The 23,313-nt window shown below is 35.6% G+C and overlaps 1 protein-coding gene across 3 annotated transcripts in view; it reads right to left on the bottom strand.

Annotated features, from left to right (window-relative positions):
• Positions 4,467–23,313, bottom strand: part of CHMP2B (charged multivesicular body protein 2B) — a 34,625-nt gene continuing 15,778 nt past the window's right edge. For 2 of the 3 annotated variants that reach the window (XM_013990175.2, XM_013990176.2), the window contains exons 4-7: positions 11,760–11,954; positions 9,094–9,196; positions 5,548–5,654; positions 4,576–5,073 (exon numbers count right to left, since the gene is read on the bottom strand). In XM_013990175.2, the coding sequence (XP_013845629.1) occupies positions 4,963–5,073; positions 5,548–5,654; positions 9,094–9,196; positions 11,760–11,954 (516 nt within the window). In that variant the 3' untranslated portion in view covers positions 4,576–4,962. 3 annotated transcript variants of the gene reach the window in all.

Raw genomic sequence — 23,313 nt, forward strand, 5'->3', positions numbered from 1 at the left:
TGGCCAAGGGGGTGAGTGCAGGCTTCTAAAGGCATTCAAAGGCAAATGATACAGTAGACATCACTAGGCAGGTCAAATAACATAAAGCTCAGAGGCTGCCAGACTCCTCACTCTGGTCTACAGGGTCACAACCCTCAAGTTCATATCCACTATCCCTGCCATAAGCACATACTGCCCTCAAAGCGCAGAGTACAGGCTGTGCAACACTATCACCTGATAGATGGCCATTTTGTTTTCTAAGATGAGTATTGATATTTTTGTGCCACATTCTACTTTTCTGATACTCTGAAATCCCCATCCATGATGTTTACGTGCAGTAATAAAATGTGACATTAGGCCATACCCCTTTTGGTAACAGCAAATTTGCTCTACTCTTCTGTTCTCTTTCTACTGGCAACCCTTTATTTGAACATAGTTAAAGAAATCCTTTTGCCAAAAGAAGGAAATGAGGGAAATCAAGTTCTCAAAAGTCAATATTTTCATTAAACTCCATGTATAAGAATCCTAATTTCCCATCTTAAGGGTCTAAAAGGAAGTTATTTTTAGCATAACATGACAAATTTATAGTGCCTTTTTGTGAAAAATGCCACCATCCATTTGAAAAATGTGGCCAAATCAGAATGACCCTACTCTCTCCTTTGGATCCTCAAGTGTTACAAGACATCCATGTTTAAATAAAACAAATCACTAAGACCCATCTTGTCGCGAGACATGTTTCCACAATATTTTCTTAGCCTCTTTGTTTCTATTTTCTATGCTGAAAACTCCATCTTGTCCCACTTTTCTTTACGCCATCTTCCTGCTTGGAAAACAGTCACAGTGCTAGTAAATGACTTAAGCTTAAGAACAAAAACTTAAGGCATAAGTTATTCATGTGGTCAGCTGGATAAGGACATAATGCCTTGGTTTAGGCATGCCATTTGCACAGCATGATCTGTCCTCTAAAGAATAAGAAGAAGATGAGCCTTATGGCCCCAAAGGGTTTATGAGGGGTCATTAGCAGGATATGCATTAGCAAGGAGAACCAAGATGCAAACCTAGGCATGCCAGGTTGTTGCCTATGGGTTGCTGCATATAGACACGCTGTCTGCAGAAGCACAATGGTGATTCTCTACAATGCTTTGCATAGATAGCTGACACCAAGCTTCCCCAATGCTAATAATTGTTAAATGCCTGAAGGTCAGAATAAAAGCTCAATTAGCTACCTGCTATGTGACTTTTAAAATAATTTTAAAAAACCTATATCCTGCACCTACAACTCCCTCCTCACTTGATGTAATCCTAAAGAGCACAATAAAAGCAGTGTGGTTTCTTGAGGCCAGGCTCTTGGTCCCTGAGACCTTGAGGCCTCCGGTTCCCACCTTTAATTAAGATAAATGTCTCTGTGTCTTGTTTTATGTTAAATTTTTCCTTAAGTTTTACAGCACCTGTTCTTCAGCCCTAACCCGCTGAGATGGTCTCGGCACTATCTGTTTTAAAAGAATTTAAAAAAATGGTTATCCCCTGGAAGCTCTAGGAAAGAAATTCTCAGATAAATTTTATGTGAACTGGACAGCTACATGTAAAAGAATAAAATAGAAAACTCTCTTAACACCAAACACAAAAATAAGCTCAAAATGGATTAAAGACCCAAATATAAGACCAGATATTATAAAACTCTTAGAGGAATACATAGGCAGAACACTCTATGACACAAACTGCAGCAATATCTTTTTAGATCCATCACCTATAGTAGTGAAAATAAAACAGTGGGGGAGTTCCCATGATGGCTCAACGAACTGACTAGTATCCATGAGGATTCAGGTTTGATCCCTGGACTTGCTCAGTGGGTTAAGGATCTGGCTTCACTGTGAGCTGTGGTGTAGGTCTTAGATGCAGCTTGGTTCCCACATTGCTGCTGTTGTGGCATAGGCCAGCAGCTACAGCTTCCATTTGACCCCCAGCCTGGGAACTTCCATATGCCATGGGTGCAGCCCTAAAAGGACAAAAAATAAAATAAACAGATAGGACCTAGTTAAACTTAAAAGTTTCTGCACATAAACCATAAACATAACAAAAAGACAAGCCACAGAAAGGGAAAAAAATATTTGCAAATGAAGCAAACAAGGAATTAATCTCCAAAATATACAAACAATTCACGCAGCTCAATATCAAAAAAAGCAAACAACCCAATCAAAAAATAGGCAGAAGACCTTGATAGACATTTCTCCAAAGAAGATATACAGATGGCTCAAAAAACCACACAAAAGATGTTCAACATCACTATTAGAGAAATGCAAATCCAAACTACTATGAGATAACACCTTACACCAGCCACAATGGCCATCATCAAAAAGTCTACAAACAATAAATCTGGAGAGGGTGCAGAGAAAAGGAACCCTCCTATACTGCTCCCTTTTCCCACTGGCAGGTTTGTAAATTGGTACAACCACTATGGAAAATAGTATGGAGATTCCTCAAAAAACTAAAAACAGAACTACCATATGACCCAGAAATCCCACTCCTGGGCATCTAACCAGAGAAAACCTTAATTCAAAAAGATACACGCATCCCAATTTGCAGTAACATGGATGGACCTAGAGATTATCATACTAAGTGAAGTTGGACAGTGAAAGACAAACTTCATATGATATCACTTATAAGTGGAATCTATAAAAAGGATACAAATGAACTTACCTGCAGAACAGAAACAGACTCACAGACTTTGGAAACAAACTTATGGTTACCAAAGGGGACCTGTCGGGAGGAGGGGGAGACTGGGGTTTGGGATTGGCGTATGCACACTGTAGTATATGGAATGACTGGCCAATGGGGACCTGCTGTATAGCACAGGGATCTCTACTCAATATTCTGTGATAATCTATATGGAAAAAGAACTTGGAAAAGAATTGGATATGTATATAACTGAATCACTTTACGGTACAGCAAAATTATCACAACATTATAAATTAGCTATACTTCAGTACGACTTTCAAAATGAAAAAAAAATTTCATGTGAAACCACCAATTCTTAGACTTACTCTTTCAGCTCTGTAACAACTGCTAATTCTTAAAAAGATAATCATCTTAAAATGTAAATAGCATAGTTATCTGATTTTTCCTGCCTAGAAAGTAATAAATATAATCTTTGAAAAATTACCAGACACATATAAAACTTTTAACTTTAGTGGACACTAAAAGCAGAGTAAAAGAAATAGGGAAAAAAAGTGTAAGTAATACATTTTTATTGGGATTTTTTTAACAAAATAATTAAAAACAAAACCCCACATGTAAACAAGAAAGTAAAATAGTTAGCTGGCAGCATTATGTACATCCAAGAATCAAAACAAGTTCTGAGTTAACATTCGGTAATCCAGTAAAATGTTTTGACCCATCAATGTTCAGGGTAGCTTTATTTAATACTATCAATAATGGAACCTTATCTTTGAACATTATAAAATGGATTATGGATTATAAACTGTATAGTTGAGGTTTTCATTTTTCCCACCAATCCATATGCCACATGTGTACTAATCCTCAAATATGTAATAACATTGTCAAAATTAGTCCAAAATATCCATTATCCCAAATTAACCAGGGTACAGCTAACTAACCTCCTCCAGAGATTTTGTGGTGAAATGTGCTAGAACCCATATATGACATCATTTTTCAAAGCTCACCTAATTCTAATCTCTAACTAATCTGCCACTTCTTCATTTCTCACTTTCTCTACATACATTAAATATCATAGCAACTTTACCTTTAAAAATACAGCTAAGAAGTTCCCATGTGGCTCAGTGGATTAAGGATCTGGCGCTGTCACAGGAGTGGCTCGAGTCCCTGCTGTGGCACAGGTTCAATTCCTGGTATAGGAACTTTCATATGCTAGGAGCGAGTCCAAAAAAAAGAAAAAAAAAAAAATACAGCCAATACATTAATACACATTCAAGCAATAATTTCTGACAAAGTTGTAGTTTATTTACCAAGGAAAAAATGCTAATTTTTATTATAAAATTCAGGTTGAGTACTGTCATAGTAGTGTTATTTAAATGAGAATGATGGCTTCAATTTAGAGGGTTCAGTATGTGTGTGTGTGTGTGTGTGTATATATATATATATATATATATATATATATATAAATACAGTTCAAAACTAAAGAGATTAAATGGTAATTCATATGGAGATCTTCTCAGTTCTCAGAAAACCACAATATATTGTTTTATTACTATAAAGTGTTACTAATTCAGTGTCTCTTTTTGCTAATTCAATTTGTTTTTATATGCTTTACAAAAAACAGCCTGGGCAATTTTTCTAAGAGGCTTCAATTTAGGTTTAAAATGTAATTTTTTTCTGTCAGTTAAAATAATTTAAAGATGTGCACAATATGTTTGTGCTGTTTAAGGCAGGTGCCAAGTACATTTTGAAAGGTAATAAACTTACCAACTACAATGTTCTCCCAAAGGAAAAAAAAGAGAGAAGAAAAGCTCTTAACAGTTTTTAAGACAGATGTTTAAATAGCACTTTTCTTTTAGATGACTTAAAAATAATTTGGCCTATGGTCATAACACATACCACTTACAAAGAACAAGTAACAGATACGGAATTAATGACATATTTTAATATTTTTACAAGTCTCTTTAAGTCCATGCCTGGTGGCTTTAACAAGATTTGTATTCAGTGTAAAAAGACTTAAGAACATAAACTACACTAAGTAATGTATATAAATTCTATATGCCATGCAGAAAAGAAGTCAACTTTTTACATATCATCACCCTAAACAGTTCTAATTAAAATCCAAACTGTTCCCATTTGTATATCATTGTCATTCTTTGGCAAAAGATTCAAAATAGCCATGGGTTAGGAAACAACTGTTTACTCATGGTCTTCATTTTTGCAAAATAAATGTGTTTTGTAAAAGGAATCTGCACTGTGCCTGGTTTATACTAAAAAATTATAATAAGCAAAATATAATGGCTTTTTTGATTAATCTACTCCTAAAGCTTTGAGTTGCCGTTCAATCTCTTCATCGGAGATTGTAGCCTTTGAAGTAGATGCAGATGGTAAGCTTCGGGCAGCTGATGGAGCTTTGGCCATCTGTATTAAAGAGAGGCAAAGAGAAAAAAAGTATGTATGTTATCAAACTTTTGGGTTAGGACATAAAGGATGTGCTATAAAGATGTGTAGTTATCTTTTCAAACAAATATTAAAAACATACAAGTAACATAAAGGAAACTAAAAAATTTAAGTGATGAAAGTGGTAGAGGAGTTCCCGTTGTGGCTTAGTGGTTCCTGAACCCAACTAGTTAACCATGAGGTTGTGGGTTCGATCCCTGGCCTCACTCAGTGGGTTAAGGATCCAGTGTTGCCATGAGCTGTGGTGTTGGTGTAGGTCACAGACACAGATCGGATCCTGAGTTGCTGTGGCTGTAGGCTGGCAGCTACAGCTCCGATTTGACCCCTAGCCTGGGAACCTCCATAAGCTGTTGAGTATGGCCCTTAAAAAAAAAAACAAAAAACAAAACAAAACAAAAAGGGTAGAGAAAATATTCCTAACTAAGACATTCATACCTTTCCAGAGATTTCAATTCCAATTTCATCAAGAACTTGATTCACAATATCTTGGCTTTCTTCTTCATCATCAGAGCCATCAAAGATGTCATCGAGTGTGTCATTGACTTGAGGGAAGGGAAGCAAACAAAACAGTTACTTTTTGAACAGATTTATGGTTAGGCTGATATTTTTAGAAGTCCAAACTACATAAGTTTACACAGTATAAATAAAATTTATGGGAGTTCCTGTCGTGGCACAGTGCAAAGAAATTTGACTGGGAACCATGGGGTTGCAGGTTCAATCCCTGGCCTTGCTCAGTGGTTAAGGATCCGGCATTGCCTTGAGCTGTGGTATAGGTCACAAGACACAGCTCGGATCCTGTGTTGCTGTGGCTGTGGTGTAGGCCGGCAGCTGCAGCTCCAATTAGACCACTAGCCTGGGAACCTCTGTATGCCATGGGTGAGGCCCTAAAAAGACAAAAGACAAATAAAATAAAATTTATGGATAGATGAAGACAAGTGAAGACCTTAGGTAGTTTATATTAAGTAGAAGAGAAAAAAAATTAAACATCTTGTGATAAACAGAAAGGTAAATGATTATAAAACTTCAAAGGGAAGAGATTACATCCACTTGGGAGGAAGTAACACATGAGATGGTCCTGGAAGGACACAGGATTTGTCTAAACAGAGACAGAGTAGCATGAGCAAAGACATGGTGGAAGGCAACAGGGACAGATATAAGGAAGAGTAAGTCCTGTTTGTTTAAGATACATAAAATGGAAAATGGTTGGGAGGTAAGGAAATACAGCAACTGGCTCATGAGCACTACTAACATGATCACTGGGGAATGTTGCCAGAGAAAGAAAGACAAGTCACCTAGTCTGATCTCTCTGTAAGCATGCTGTTAACTGGGCTTCTGGTAAACAGAAAATATCAACTATTTTCAAAGGAGTCACAGATATAAACCCACAGATTGTAGCTGTAACAATCCTAAAGTAAAAACAGCCCACTAAGAGCATTCCATAAACAAGGATTCTCTACCTAGCAGATATGACTCTGTTTACCAGCAGCCCAGTCAACTAGCTGACCATCTGAGGTATAAATTTAATAAATTTCCTAAGCTAAAGGCTCCCTTCAACACAGGATGATAAACTTATTAGATACATCATCTTTCATTCTGGGTCAAAGAGCTTCTTTCTGACATGGGAAGAAAAGATTTGGGAGTCACTGGGATGTCCTGGGCCTCTCCCCGTTTTGCCTGTGCATCTTAATAGCTTGTATCCTTGACACTGCTAATTAAGCTTAATACTGAAGATCTCTGATTGGTATGAGCATGTTTTGACAATTTGATTTTTTTCTGTTAGCTTAATAAAGTCAATTTGGAAAAGGCTAAAGAGCTTAAGGCCAAAAAAGTGGAATATCATCTCTGAAGAAATAAATCGAATGTTAAAAGACTTTAATTAGAATCTCTATTCTTTCATATAGTACTTGTGCAACCTTAGGGGAAGTCACTTTACCTCTCTGGGCCTCAGTACTCTCCCTGACAAAATAAAGGGGCTTGATCTGAAAACTGCTTTTGAATTATGATCTAGGATTTTATTCTGTAGTCAGAAAGAAGCCACTGTAGGAATCTGATCAATATGCTCAGAAGTAAGCTTACAGAAAAAAAAAATTAGCACTGGTGACACTCAGATGGCAGCAGAGTAGCAAGGAAGGTGGGGAGTCCAGGTCAGAGTTTACAAGGGCTTGAATGAAAAAGTACTTGCAGAAAAAAATGAAAGGAAAGAGGAGAACCAGCAGAATGGTATAATTAGGGATTAGCAGAGAAAAATGCTTCCAGAAGATGTAACAAAATTAATCAAAGATATAATAAAAAATTTCCAAAGATTTTGTTTCCAAAACTTGAAGTGAATTAAGTTTTGGAGCAACACTGCACAATATAATTGTAACTGGAAAAAGATATGTCCATTTAAACCCTGAATTTATCTTTGGATGCAAATACTAATGTTAATATACTTTCCTAAAAAATTGAGTAACCACCAATAACTCTATTCTTTCAAGCTCACTTGCAAATTACTAAAATACAAAGGAGAACAACTGTGATATGAGTTTTAAGTACAAGCTTAGTGATTCTCATTATAGATTAATGGAAAAGTTAATTCCTTTGCTAAGATCTGCTTACACCTGTGCCATATTCATGGAATCCACATGAATATGTTAGATACTGCGATCAGTATATAAATGATGATTCTCTGTCATTAAAAAAATCACTAATTATGTTTTGCAAAAAATTCTATTTTTCGAAGTAAAAGCTAAAGAATTTTTGGAACTATCAAAGATTCATATACAGTATCATTAAATCTTATAAGGAAAATAGACACTCTAAAACAATACTAGAACAATGGTGAATTTAGTAATCCTAGTTATTTAATTAGACTTGATTTTACACAAGAAATGATGTTAAATTAAAATGCTAGCAGATAAGCAGAGCTAAAATGGCATATCCCTACATAGCTAAAATAATACCAATTAAGGGAAATAATAATGACAGTTTTGACATATTACACAAATAATGATTCAGCGTTGACCAGGGTGCTGTGAATGGTCACTCATTTGTTATCGGTGCAATAAAGATTGGGATAGCCTTTCTATAAAAAATTTGGCAGTATGAACCAAAAGCTTTATAGAACTTAATACCCGAAGAACACTGAAGAAATTCAGCAGAGATACTATAGAAACATATTTATCAAAGGATTATCAAATACACTAAATATTTTAAAACAATCTTATTGATCAATATAAGAATGGTTAAATAAGTTAGAGTATATTGATATGTAATATTAATATGTAATATATAATATTATGTAATATTAAACCCACTTAAAAAAAGACTTTAGAGAAAGTTCAAGGTAATGAGTACATGCTAATGTTATATTACTATGTTTTTAAAAAGAAAGATAAGATTAAAAACTATACATATTATCTCACCTTATAAGATTTGGGGAAATACAGGAAAGAAACATACAACATTAACACTATATTTGGGTGGTGTGAGTGATAAATATTTTTACATGCTTTGTTCCTTTCTACCACATATGCAGTTTATATTCAAAAAGAAGAAAAATAAATATTAAATTTAGACTTTGGAAGGAGAAAAAGCAAAGAGAATGAAAGAGCTCCATTAACTCTACTTCCAAAATAAATAGATCTTCTATAGTATGAAAGAATCAACACAACTCTGAAACTAACTTATACCAGAAAGAGTTATTTTATTCACAATTTGGTTTTGGCCCACTAATCAATATAGTGAAACTGCTTAGGCTAATACGGCATAGAAATATGGCATAACATTTTTATTTTTCCTATTAATCATTAATAGAATAGAATTTTGAGCCTTTTATAAAAATATAATTATAATATAGTCATCTATCTATAAGGAAGCTGTAATCATTTCTATTTTCATCATTTGTGCCTTCATAGATGAGAAAATGTAGTTGCTAGTAAATAAATTTGCTAATTCACAGATAAGAAAACTATAAATTTCATCATAAGTTATTAAACTTACTCATTTCTTCAGTCATTTCCATTTTCATGTTTTCCTTCTGAAAATTCTGCATTGTTTGTAATGTCTTTTGTGGATCCATCTTCTTGTTAACTGCCTGCATTGTCTTTAAATTTATGAAAACATTCATGTTAGCTACATAATTATGAAAATCTTACTATGGAATAAGTCCAAAGGGAACACATCAGAAAAGGCAGGGTTTTTTTTTAAAGATATACATTCTGCCATAAACATAAGAATGTTAGTATTTTACAAAAAAAATGAATACTCATTTGGAAACCATCTGCTTAACATCTACATAATATAAGACCATTGTGAAAACCTTATCTGAACAGTAGGCAAAAAATTATGTAATAAACAATACTGCCAACATAAAACCCATTGCTATTCAAATTGGAAAATTACACTGGCCTATTATGTGGCAAGCAGGCAATGACTAAATTAAAAAGAATTTTTCAAAAATTTTCAAAAATTTTTAATGTCTAAATTAAAGGATATACTAGCATACATACTTATTAATACATTTTAAACCATTGTTTCAAGAAATGATCAAAACATTGAGTTCTGCAAAAACATGGAAAGAATTCTCTCACATTTTATATTAACAACTATTTTTTTAAAGGAAATTAATGCTAACTAGTATGGCCAAAATATTTTACCTATTATTATTATCATATATGTGTCTGTAATATGTGTGTATTATATGAATCATGTTGGTTTCTGAGATACAAAACAGTCTTTTATGCCTGCTGAAGCCAAAATAACCTGATGACAATGCACCCTCCCTACCCCCACCAGTGTACACATACCTAACTCTCCAGTGGCTTTGTATTGCCCTTAGTATTAAAAGCCAAATTCCATAATTGACCTGTAAGACCAAACATTATTTGCACTCTGCTTAATAAGCCAGCCTCATTCTATACCACTGCCTTCTAGACACACTGATCTTTCTTTCTTTAAAAATTTAATTTTATTGGATTATAATTGATTTACAATGTTGTATTTGTTTCAGGTACACAGCAAAGTGAATCAGTCATACATAAAAAAACTGATCTTTCATTTCCTTAAATGGGCCATGATCCCTCCTGCCACAGGACCTTTGCATATACTGCCTCTCGCCTTGAATGTTCTTTTCTATTTGCTTTCACTATCAATACTCAGATTTCAGTTAATATATCATTTTCTTATGGAAGTAGTCTCTGACACCCTAGGTTAAAATAGGTTAGTTAAATTCTACTCACTATAGATGAAATTTTATCCTATTTATTGGTGTAAATTATATTAACTTATAAATTATTGTTACAAAAATAAACTAACAACAACAATGATGATGACAGTGATAATATGCAGCTAATGCCTATATAGGCTTGCTTTGGCCAGGCACTGTTCTAAGCACTTTACATATAATAATTTTAAATTAAATGATATTTAAACCTAACAAGTCTTTATGTGCTAGGCATTACTTTTTCCCCTCTATTACAAATGGAAAATGAAGGTACAGGAAGATGAAATAGTTTGTCAAGGTCAAACAGGTACTAAGTGAGATCTGAACTCAAATAATCTGATTCCAAAGCTTATGTTTCTAATCACTGCACTAAACTACCCCTCAAATGGGCTGCTTTTTAAATGAACTTTAACCTATTAAAACCCATTTAACCAGGTTAAACCTATTAAAACCTATTTAACCAGGTTAAATCCTTGCCTAGTTTTGCTTTCTATTTCATTCTCATTACTTATTATAGTTCTACTTAAAGGACCTAAACAAATATTACTGAATTAACAATTTCTAAGAAATTTAAGTGAAAATTCTAATTCACACATCACTATACAGCAAGACCACATATGGCATCTTTTCCTACCCTATCACTTGCACAAAATTTCAAAATGAGTAGTTTTCCTCTTTAACATTACTCAAAGGTTATCCAGCCCAGTGTGTGATCTTCATATGTGATCTTTTCCGCAAACAAGAGATGCTTAGTTCTATTTGTAAAACCAAAAGAGGAAAACAAAAGTTTTTGCCCTTAATTGTGTATTTTTCACTGTAAAATGACTTAGCTATATCCGGAGTAAGATAACTGACAGAACAAAACTAATATTAAAATATTCTACTTTTTTAAGGAACAGAATGTGCCAGTGCACTTACTGTACACACATTCTATTTTCATGTGATCTGTAGTCAATTGCAGCTGGTCCTCATTATTCCTGGATCCCTTATTTGTGAATTTGCCTACTCACTAAAATGTATTCATAACCTCAAGTCAATACTCAGTACTTATGTGTACTTATGTGTTCATTTGTGGACATCCACACTAGGCGACATTCAAGTCGCCCAATACATGTTTCCGGCTTCGGTCAACCAAGGAGGCACTCTGCCTTCTTGACTCAGCCTTCATACTATAAATTAGTATTTTCTCTGTGGTCTATTTTGTGCCTTTGGCTGGTGATTTCACTGTTTAAAATGCTCCTACTCATAGTACTAAAGTATGGTCTAGTGTTCCTAAGTGCAAGAAGGTTGTGATGCACCATGTGGAGAAAATGCATTGGTTAGACAAGCTTTGTTCAGGTGTGAGCTACGGCATTTTTAAATTTGATTTGAATACTTACATTTAAATATCTTCAATAAAATTTTATATATGTATATGGATATGGATATAAAGGTTCACACTTACTTTTGCTGTAGTAGACATTGCTCCTGCCATCTTCATCTGGGAATTCATCACTTTTGTTTGTGTGGACATAGAAGTGACTTTTGAACTTACAGCAAAAGTTCTTGTTTTCTGTTTCCTTAGATGTACAAGTTGTTTGGCTAAAACTCTACAAGCTTCTTTATTACCAATCTTGGCCATTTTCTTAATTTCTAATTCCTAAGGGGGGAAATAAAAAGAGGTGAACAAAAGCATTAAAGGGGAGTCCTCAATGTTTTAAGAAGAATAGACGGAGCATACACAATATACCCTCTCACCCTGATTATAAAGAGGCTATTATAAAGTCATAGAGAGAAACAGTAATTCGAGAGGGCAATTTATTTTTACATGGGGAAGAGAGAACTAGTACCTTCATCCACAAATACAAAACAAGTCTACAAAATAGCATTCACATAAAATAAAGCCCAGAAGAAAATTTAAAAACTCAATCCAAAAGTATGTAGGAAAAAAACAAAGAGTTGGCAGATTAAAAAAAAAAAAAAAAAAAAATAGCATAGTGGTAGATTTAAAGCCAGTAATGCGGACAATTACATTAAATGAAAAGGTCCACCTACCATGACAAAAAAAGGCAGATTGTCAGACTAGATAAGAACAAAAAGCCAATTACATACTATCTCAAGAAACCAAATTTAATTACCAAAACAAAGCTAGGTAAAAAGATAGGAAAATATATTCTATATAAATACTTATTAAAATCTAGAAATCTGGAGTGGTTACATTAACATCACATTAAAAAAAAAACTTTAAAAGAAATATTACCAGAATAAAAAGGACATTTCATAATGATAAAGGAATCAATACACAAAGATGTCAAAACAATCCTAATCATGTACACTCCTAAAACAGTCGTTTCAAATTCATGAAGCACTACTGATAGAACTGAAAGGAAAAACAAACACATACACAACTAGCAGAAGCAATATCAACAATTGTTTTTGTACTTATACTGCTATAATTGTTAGGACAATCTGTAACTATATGGAAGATTTACAAATTAACTATCACCAACTAAACCTGACCAAAATTTACTAAGAACTCCAACACCAACAACAGAAAACTCACTTTACAAATGTACCCTAAGAATAAAAAAAAAATCACCAAAAGATACCACATTCTGCATCATAAAACAAGGCCCAACAAATATAAGAGAACTGAAATCAAAGTTATGTTCTCTAACTACAGTGAAATTAATCTAGAAAGCAGTAAGAAAAATATTAAAGGAATATCACAAGCAGAAATTAACATGGTTTGAAATAAGTTATGGGCTAAAGAAAAAATCAGGGGGGAAATGAGATAATATTTTGAACTCAATACAATGAAAATTCCACGTATTAAAATGCGTGAGCTGCAGTTATAATAGTTCTTAGAGACAAATTCAAATCATTAAAGCTTATATTTAAAAAGATGAGTATCCTGTAGGCTTCGAAACAGAAAAAGTAGAAAAAAGAAGAGTAAAAAAACAAAGTAAGCAAAAGGAAGGAAATACTATAAACAAGAAAATATTTATAAACTAGGAAAGAAAAAATACAGATAATGAATTAGATCAAAAGCTGGTTTTTTACAAGAAACTGCTCAAGCTGATAAACCTTTAGCCCATCAGAAAAGGGAGCAAAAATGAGATAGAACATACAAATGACAAATATTGGGACTGCAAAGGGGTAATCACTTTATATCCTAAAGATGTTAAAGGATAATAAAAGTACTAAAAACATGATGTCACCACATTTTAAAATTTCGTAGAAATGGGAGGCGGATCAAGGTGGTGGAGGAGTAAGACATCTCATTCACCTTCTCCCACAAACACATCAAAAAAACACATCTACATGTAAAACGACTCACAAGGAACATCTACTGAATGCTGGCAGAAGAACTTAAACCTCAAAAGAGGGCAAGAAACTCTTGACAAAACTGGGTAGAACAAAAGAAAAAAAGAGAGATAGAAAAGGAATCAGGACGGGACTAGCATTCCTGAGAGGGAGCTGCAAAAGAGAAAAGGAACCCACATCCTGGGAAGCCACCTAACCAATGGGGAGATCAACCGAGAATGGAGGGACCTCAAAGTCGCAGAGAAAAGCGCAGCGGCTGGACTGAGGAGGGCAAAGCAGAGTGAGAGCCACACAGATCATCTGAACCACCGGCCGGGACACCACAGCTTGGGTAGGGGCTAGGCACTGAGACTTAGGCTCCAGAGTTCAGTCCTGAGGAGAGGACTGGGGTTGGCTGTGTGGGGACAGCTTGAGGGGCTAAGGAGCAGTGTACCACAGGCAGGGGAGTAGAACACCACGGCAGAGGGAACCCAGGACAGGGTCTATGCCGGCACAAGAAGCAAGGGGCCACTCTTGGGGAGGGTGAGAGGAGGAAGGGTGGACCGCCATAGGAATCTCCCTGCACATGCAGGCGCGGGCTCTCAAGAGGATGGGGCAGCTCTGGCGCAGACTATGGGTAGCGAGAAGCCACTTGCTCAGACTATGGGAGACTGGGCACTTCTTATGTGGTCTGTGGGTGGCCGGGCCAGGTGCTTCTTGTGTGGGCTGGGGCAGCGGGGGGCTAAGTGAGATGTGGTGCCTCTTGTGTGATCTACAGGTGACAGGGACAGACTGCAGAGGCCAGAGGGAGGCATGGTCTGTACCACACGTTGCTCTCACGCCCCTGGGAAGACACACACCTTGCAGCTGCCACTGCCAAAGGCTCTGGGTGGCGCCCAGACACTTGATCACTGTCCCTTCTCAAGACCCTACAACTAGGACTAGGCGGTGTAGCACCTCCTGCATGGGCTAAATGGGACAGGGTGCTTCCCGCGTGGTCTGCAGGTGGCAGGGGCAAACCACTGCATTTATCACTGACTCCAGAGGTGGGCATGGCCCACTACATGAGAGGTCCCTGAACTGGCACCACTGGTGGCTCCAAACATCTCAGAGGAGGGCACTGCAATCAAACACTACCTGCTGCTGCTCTCACTCCCCTGGGAACTCAGACACCCTGCTGCTGCTATGCCAAATGCTCTGAGCACCTTGTCAATCTGCATAAGGCTCATTACCACTTCACAGGGCCCTGCAACTAGGTGTAGCCACCAGTGGCATCTGCCAGCAGGTACTTGCTACAGTTAGGAGCCCAGTAACCAGGCACTGACCACTAGCCCTACCCCTTGCCTCCTTCTCCCTGGAAACACACTCAGCACCCTGGGGATAACAGCCTGCTCACACTAAAGAAAAAGATAGCAAATACTCAAACTCCCACACCAAAAATAACTAGTAACCCCCCCACAAAATACAAAGGGGTGCTCTTGCATACACGTAGCCCTGCAAGACTACAGTTTGGCTTCCCTAAACTCACAGAAAAAGAAAAACATAAGCAAATGAAGAAGCACAGAAACAATTCCCATTAAAGAAACAGGAGAATTCACCTGAATTGGCAAACAATGAAACAGACCTTTGCAGTTTGACAGACACTGAGTTCAAAAGGGAGACAGTGAAAACACTGAAGGAATTAAAGCTGAATATCAATGAATTAAGAGCAGAGATAAAAAGTAATGCAGATTCCTTTAGAAAGGAACTAGAAAATATAAGGAGGAACATAGAAAAATTAGAAAATTCATTTGCAGAGATGCAAACTGAGCTAAAGGCACTAAAGGGCAGACCGAATAACACAGAGGAATGAATTAGTGACATGGAAGATAGAATACTGGAAATCACCCAATCAGGACAGCAGACAGAAAACCAAATGAAAAAACATGAATGCAATATAAGAGATCTATGGGATAATATGAAGCAGGTCAATCTACACATAACAGGAATTTCAGAAGGAAAAGAAAAAGAAAAGGGGATTGAAAATATATTTGAAGAAATTATGGCTGAAAACTTTCCAAATCTAAAGGAAACTGCTATCAAGATACAGGAAGAAGAGAGGGCCCCAAACAAGTTGAACCCAAATAGGCCCACATCAAGACATACAAAAAAATGGCAAAAGTTAAAGACAAACAGAGGATTCTAAAGGCAGCAAGAGAAAAATTCAGCATTAATTATAAGGGAATCCCCATAAGGCTATCAGCTGATTTCTCTACAGAAACACTACAGGCCAGAAGATAGTGGCAAGATATATTTAAAGTTCTGAAAGGGGAGTTCCTGTTGTGGCTTGGTGGTTAATGAATCCAACTAGGAACCATGAGATTGCAGGTTCAATCCCTGGCCTTGCTCAGTGGGTTAGGGATCCGGCATTGCCATGAGCTGTGGTGCAGGTCAGAGACACGGCTCAGATCCTGCGTTGCTATGGCTCTGGTGTAGGCCAGCGGCTACAGCTCCGATTAGACCCCTAGCCTGGGAATCTCCATATGCCACGGGAACAGCCCTAGAAAAGGCAAAAAGACAAACAAACCAAAAAATAAAGTTCTGAAAGGAAAAAATTACCAATATACAATACTCTATCCAGCAAGAATATCTTTTAAAATAGAAGGGGAAATAAAGAATTTCTCCAACAAAAAAAAAAAAAAAAAAAAAAAAAAAAGGAGTACAGCTATACTACACCCATTCTAATAGAAATACCAAAAAGGCTTCTCTAAATAAAAAAGAAGAAGAAAGAGGATGGAGGAAACCACTATTGGAAAGCAATCACTTAAATAAGTCAGCATATAGATCTAAAAGAGGAAAAAATAAAAATAAAAACTACAGTAAAAGTGATGATAAACACAAGGAACAGCAAAAAAAAAAAAATACTTGAAGATGTTAAAAAAGGACTACAAAATTACAGAATGTGGGGAAGGAAAGGAAGAAAATATAGACTTTTTTAAAATTATTTTTTCTAATAATGGGTTCAATCCTATATGACTATCAGACTAAAAGCAAGCAGATATAGGAAGGGATTAACATACTTAAAAAGGGGAACCAAAAATCAAAACCAAATATTACATTCAGAAAAACTAAAAAGAAAAGTACTCAAGCATAAAATAAATGGAAATAATCCAACCAAAAAAAGAAAGGAACTGAGGAGAAACATACAATCAACTGGAAAACAAGGTTTAAAATGGCCATAAATACATATCTATCAATAATTACTTAAAATGTCAATGGACTGAATGCACCAATCAAAAGACACAGAGTGGCAGATTGGATAAAAAAGCAAAAGCTTACAATCTGCTGTCTACAAGAGACTCACCTTAGGGCAAAAGACACATATAAATTGAAAGTGAGAGGATGGGAAAAGATATTTCATGCCAATGGACAAGACAGGAAAGCAAGAGTTGCAATACTCATACCAGACAAAATAGACTTTAAAATGAAGGCCATAAAGAAAGACAAAGAGGGACACTATTTAATGGTTAAAGGATTCTTTCAAGAAGAGGATATTACAAGTGTTAATATATATGCCCCTAATATATACCCAGATACCTACAACAAATACTAACAGATATAAAAGGAGAAATTGATAGGAATACAATAATAGGGGACTTTAACATGCCACTCACATCAATGGACAGATCCTCTAGACAGAAAATCAATAAGGCAACAGAGATCCTAAATGGCACAATAGAAAAATTAGACTTAATTGACATTTCAGGACATTACATCCAAAAAAATCAGAATATACCTTCTTCTCAAGAACACATGGAACACTCTCAAGGATTTATCACATATTGGGGCGCAAAGCTAACTTTAACAAATTTAACAGTATAATAATTATTTCAAGTATCTTCTCTGACCACAACGCAATGAAAGTAGAAATCAACCACAGGAAAAGAAATGAGAAAAAAACTAACTACATGGAGACTAAACAACATGCTATTAAAAAAACCCAGTGCATCAATGGGGAAATCAAAAGGAAATTAAAAAATACTTTGAGACAAATGATACTGAAGACACAACCACTCAAAATCTATGGGATGCCGCAAAAGCAGTGCTCAGAGGGAAATTCATAGCAATAGAGGCCTTCCTCAAAAAAGAAGAAATCCCAAGTTGACAACTTAACCCAACACCTAAATGAATTAGAAAAAGAACAACAAACAAAACCTAAAGTCAGCAGAAGGAAGGAACTCATAAAGATGAAAGAATTAATTAATAAAATAGAGATTTAAAAAAAAAATCAATAAAACCAAGAGTTGGTTCTTTGAAAAAGTAAACATAACTGACAAACCTCTGGCTAGATTCACCAAGAGGAGAGAAAAAACCCAAATAAACAAAATCAGAAATGAAAAGGAGAAATCACAAGGGATACTGCAGAAATACAAAAAACCATAGGAGAATACTATGAACAATTGTATGCCAACAAATTCGAAAACCTAGAAGAAATGGAAAACTTTCTAGAGACTTAGAGCCTGTCAAAACTGAACCAAGAAGAAACAGATCAACTGAACAGACCAATCACTAGAAATGAAATTGAATATGTCATAAAAACACTCCCTACAAATAAAAGTCCAGGACCAGACGGCTTCACAGGAAACCAAACATACAAAGAGGAACTTATACCTATCCTCCTTAAACTTTTGCAAAAGTTTGAAGAAGGAACACTCCCAAAGACATTCTATGATGGCACCATCATCCTAATACCAAAACCAGACAGATACCACGAGAAAAGAAAACTATAGGCCAATAACTCTGATGAAAATAGATGCAAAAATTCTCAACAAAATTTTAGCCAACCGAATCCAACAAGATATAAAAAAGATCATACACCACAACCAAGTGGGATTCATCCAAGGTGCACAAGGATGGTTCAACTTAAGTAAATCAGTCGACTTCATATACCACATTAATAAAAGAAAGTCAAAAACCTCATGAGCATCTCAATAGATGCAGAAACAGCACATGACAAAGGTGAATAGCCATTCATGATCAAAACTCTTAGCAAAGTGGATATAGAGGGAACATACCTTAATATAATGAAAGCCATTTATGACAAACCCACAGTAAACATAATACTCAATGGAGAAAAGGTGAAATCCTTCCCACTAAAATCTGGAATAAGACAAAGATTCCCACTCTCACCACTTTTATTCAACATATTATTGGAAGTCCTAGCCACAGCAATCAAACAAACTAAAGACAGAAAATGCATCCAAATTAGAAGAGAAGAGGTAAAATTATATGCATCTGTATGCAGATGACATGATACTATATATAGAAAACCCTGAAGACTCAACCCAAAAATTAATTGAACTGATCAACAAATTCAGCAAAGTAGCAGGATATAAGATTAACACTCAGAAATCAGTTGCATTTCTGTATACTAACAATGACATATTAGAAAAGGAATACAAAGATACAGTTCCTTTTAAAATTACCCCCAAAAATCAAATACTTGGGAATATACCTGTCCAAGGAGGTGAAAGGCATATATGCTGAGAACTATACAACATTAATCAAAGAAATAAAGAGGATGCAAAGAAATGGAAAGATATTCCATGCTCCTGAGTTGGAAAAATTATTATAAAAATGGCCACACTACCCATAGCAATCTACAGATTCAATGCAATCCCTGTCGAATTACCCACGACATTTTTCACAGAACTAGAACAAGCAATCCAAAAATTTATTGGAACCACAAAAGACCCACCAAAATTGCCAAAGCAACTCTGAGGAACAAAAGCAAGTAGGAGGCATAACTCTCCTAGACTTCAAACAATATTTATTACAAACCCAAGGTAATCAAGACAGTGTGGTACTGGTACCAAAACAGACATACAGACCAATGGAACAGAATGGAGAACCCAGAAATAAACTCAGACAGCTACGGTCAATTAATCTTCAACAAAGAAGGCAAGAATATAAAACGGGAAAAAAGACAGTCTTTTCAGCAGGTGGTGCTGGGAAAACTGGGCAGCCTCATGTAAATCAGTGAAACTGCAACACACTCACACCATGAACAAATAAACTGAAAATGGCTGAAAGACTTAAATATAAGACAAGACACCATTAAACCTCTGGAAGAGAACATAGGCAAAACATTCTCTGATATCAACCTTACAAATGTTTTCTCAGGTCAGTCTCCCAAAGCAACAGAAATAAAAACAAAAATAAACCAATGGGACCTAATCAAACTGACAAGCTTTTGCACAGCAAAGGGTAAGAGAAAACAAACAAACAAACAAAAAAAAACCTTACAGAATGGGAGAAAAGAGTTTCAAAGGATCCAACTGACAAGCGCTTAATATCTAAAATATATAAACACTTAAACAACTCAACAGCAGAAATGCCAACAACCCAACTGAACAATGGGCAAAAGACCTGAATAGACATTTCTCTAAAGATAAACGGATGGCCAACAAACACATGAAAAAATGCTCAACATCACTGATTATTAGAGAAATACAAAGCAAAACTACTATGAGGTTATCACCTCACACCAGTCAGAATGGCCATCACTAATAAGTCCTCAAATAACAAATGCTGGAGAGGGTATGGAGAAAAGGGAACCCTCTTGCACTGTTGGTGGGAATGTAAATTGGTACAACCACTATGGAAAACAGTATGGAGGTACCTTAGAAAACTATACATAGAACCACCATATGAGCCAGTAATCCCCCTCTTGGGCATACATCAGGAGAAAACTTTAAAAAAGACACCCATGCACCCACATGTTCATTGCAGCAATATTCACAATAGCCAAGACATGGCAAGACACGGAAACAACCTAAATGTCCATCAACAGATGACTGGATTAGGAATATGTGATACACACACACACACACAGAGGAATACTCAGCCATAAAAAATAACACAATAATGCCATTTGCAGCAAAATGGATGGAACTAGAGACTCTCATACTAAGTGAAGTAAGTCAGAAAGAGAAAGACAAATACCATATGATTTCACTTACATCTGGAATCTAATATATGGCACAAAGGAACCTTTCCACAGAAAAGAAAATCATGGACTTGGAGAACAGACTTCTTGTTGAGAAGAGGGAAGGGGAGGCTGTGGGAGGGACTGGGAATTTGGGGTTAATAGATGCAAACTATTGCCTTTAGAATGGATAAGCAATAGGATCCTGCTGTATAGCACTGGGGACTATGTCTGGTCAGTTGTAACGGAGCATGATTTGAGAAAAAAGAATGTCTATACGTATGTTTGACTGGGTCACTTTGCTGTGCAGTAGAAAACTGACAGAACACTGTAAACTAGCTATAATGGAAAAATAAAAATCAGTATAAAAAATTTAAAAAAATAAAATTTAGTAGAAATGGACAAATTACTTGACAGATGCACACTAAAAAGCTCATTCAAAGAGGCAGATAGGAGTTCCCTTGTGGCGCAGTGGGTTAAGGATCCAATGTTGTAACTGCAGTGGCTTGTGCTGCTTACATGGCTCAGGTTTGATCCCTGGCCATGAGTGTAGCCAAAACAAAGCAAAAGACAGATAGCCCAATCCATTATATATCTTTTTCTAAAAGTTGAATTTATGGTTTAAAAATCTATCCACAAAGAAAACTTCACTCCCAATAACTTTAGGAACCTTTCAAACATTAAAGGAAGAAATACACAAACCATTCCAGTAAACAGTAAGCGAAATTTGCCTCATACTTTAAGGTCAGCAGTATTCTGATGGTAAAATCACACAAAGACACTATACAAAATGATAATTATAGAAATAGCTTTTATGAACACAGATGATAATATTTGTATGAAAATTTCAGCAATTTTTAATTTTAATTTTTTTTTTTTTTTTTGGTCTTTTTAGGGCTGCACCTGCGGCATGCGGAGGTCCCAGGCTGTGGGTCGAATCAGAGCTGTAGCCGCTGGCCTAGGCCACAGTCACAGCAATGCCAGATCCGAGCTGCATCTGCGACCTATACCACAGCTCATGGCAACACCGGATCCTTAACCCACTGAGCAAGGGCAGGGGCCAAACCCGCAACCTCATGGTTCCTAGTCGGATTCGTTAACCACTGTACCACAATGGGAACACCAAGAGGAACTTCTTAATAAAAATATTTTTAAAAAATTCATCATTACCAATGAAGCTTATCTCAGTAGCAAAAAAAAAAGCTTGATTCAACTTCAGAAACTCCATCGATGATGTAATTCACTACATTAAGAGACTAAAGAAGAAAAACTACATGATCATTATTTCCACAGGTGCAAAAAAAGAAAAAAAAAGTGATAAAATTTATTCCTGGTAAAAAACTAAAAACGCTCAACAAACTAGATGAAAAAGGAACCTTCTCAATCTGAGGACTTCCTCCACAAAAAACCTACAGTTATATCATACTTAATAGTGAAAGACTGAATGTTTTTCCATAAGATCAATAAAAAGATGAGGTTATCACTACTTTTAACAGTGTTCTGTTAAAATTCTGGCCAGTGTAATAAGGAATGAAAAACAAAAAAGCATCAAGATTGAGGAGGAAGACAAAAAGTTTTACTTATTCTCAGATGATACTATTGCCTATGTAGAAATCTAAAGATCCATAAAAGGGCTACTAGAAAAAGTGAGTTCAATAAGGTTATAGGATAAAAGATCAATATATGAAAAAAGGAATGTGTTTTTATATACCAGCAACAAAAAAGCAGAAATCTAATGAAAGAAGCACAGGACCAGTATAATTACAAGTACAAATACTGCTGAGAAAAATTTAAAATTGAAATAAATGGAGCAAGAGAGCATGCTTATGGATTGGAAGACTTAATATTAAGATGTCAAATCTTCCCAAATTGGTTCAATGTAATCCCAATCAAAATCTGATCCTTTCTTCTGTATAAATTGACAAGTTTATTTTAAAGTTCATATGGAAATACAAAGTACCTAAAATAGCCAAAACAATTTTGAAAAAGAGAAGTACAGAGCTGAAGGGTTAATGCTATATAACTTTAAGACTTAATTATTAAGCTATGGTAAAAACAGTGTGGGTCTAGCTTAAGAACAGTCACATAGGTCGATGGAATACCAGAGAGTTAAAAATGTGGCCCATGTGTATGTGGACAACTGATTTTCCACAAAGATGACTGGTGGAACAGAGAAAGATGTCAACAACAAATGGTATCAGAAAAACTGAATTTCCATATGCAAAACATAAAGCTCTACCCTTACCTACCTATCCTACTTACCCACCTACCTATCTGAAAATATGGTTAAAATTTAATTCAATAAGATTCATAGTCCTAAATGTAAGATCTAAAACTATAATGGTTCTAGAAGAAAACATAAGAGAATATTAGTGACTTTGGGTTAGGCAGATTTCTTAAACAGGATGCTATAAGTACTAATCACAGAACAAAAACAAATAATAAATTACACTTAATAAAAATAAAAATCTTCTGTTCCTCAAAAGAGACTCTTCCAGGAAAATAAGTATGCTATATAACTTTAAGACTTAATTATTAAGCTATGGTAAAAACAGTGTGGGTCTAGCTTAAGAACAGTCACATAGGTCGATGGAATACCAGAGAGTTAAGAACTGGAAAAAATATCTGCAAAACATATATTTAATGAAGTACTTGTATCCAGAATATATTAAAAACTCTTACAACTTAATAATTAGAAAACAAGTTGATGAAAAAGATGGGTAAAATATTTCAACAGAACTTTGGC

Source organism: Sus scrofa, chromosome 13 (genome assembly GCF_000003025.6).
Source record: "Sus scrofa isolate TJ Tabasco breed Duroc chromosome 13, Sscrofa11.1, whole genome shotgun sequence".
Taxonomy (NCBI): Eukaryota; Metazoa; Chordata; class Mammalia; order Artiodactyla; family Suidae; genus Sus; species Sus scrofa.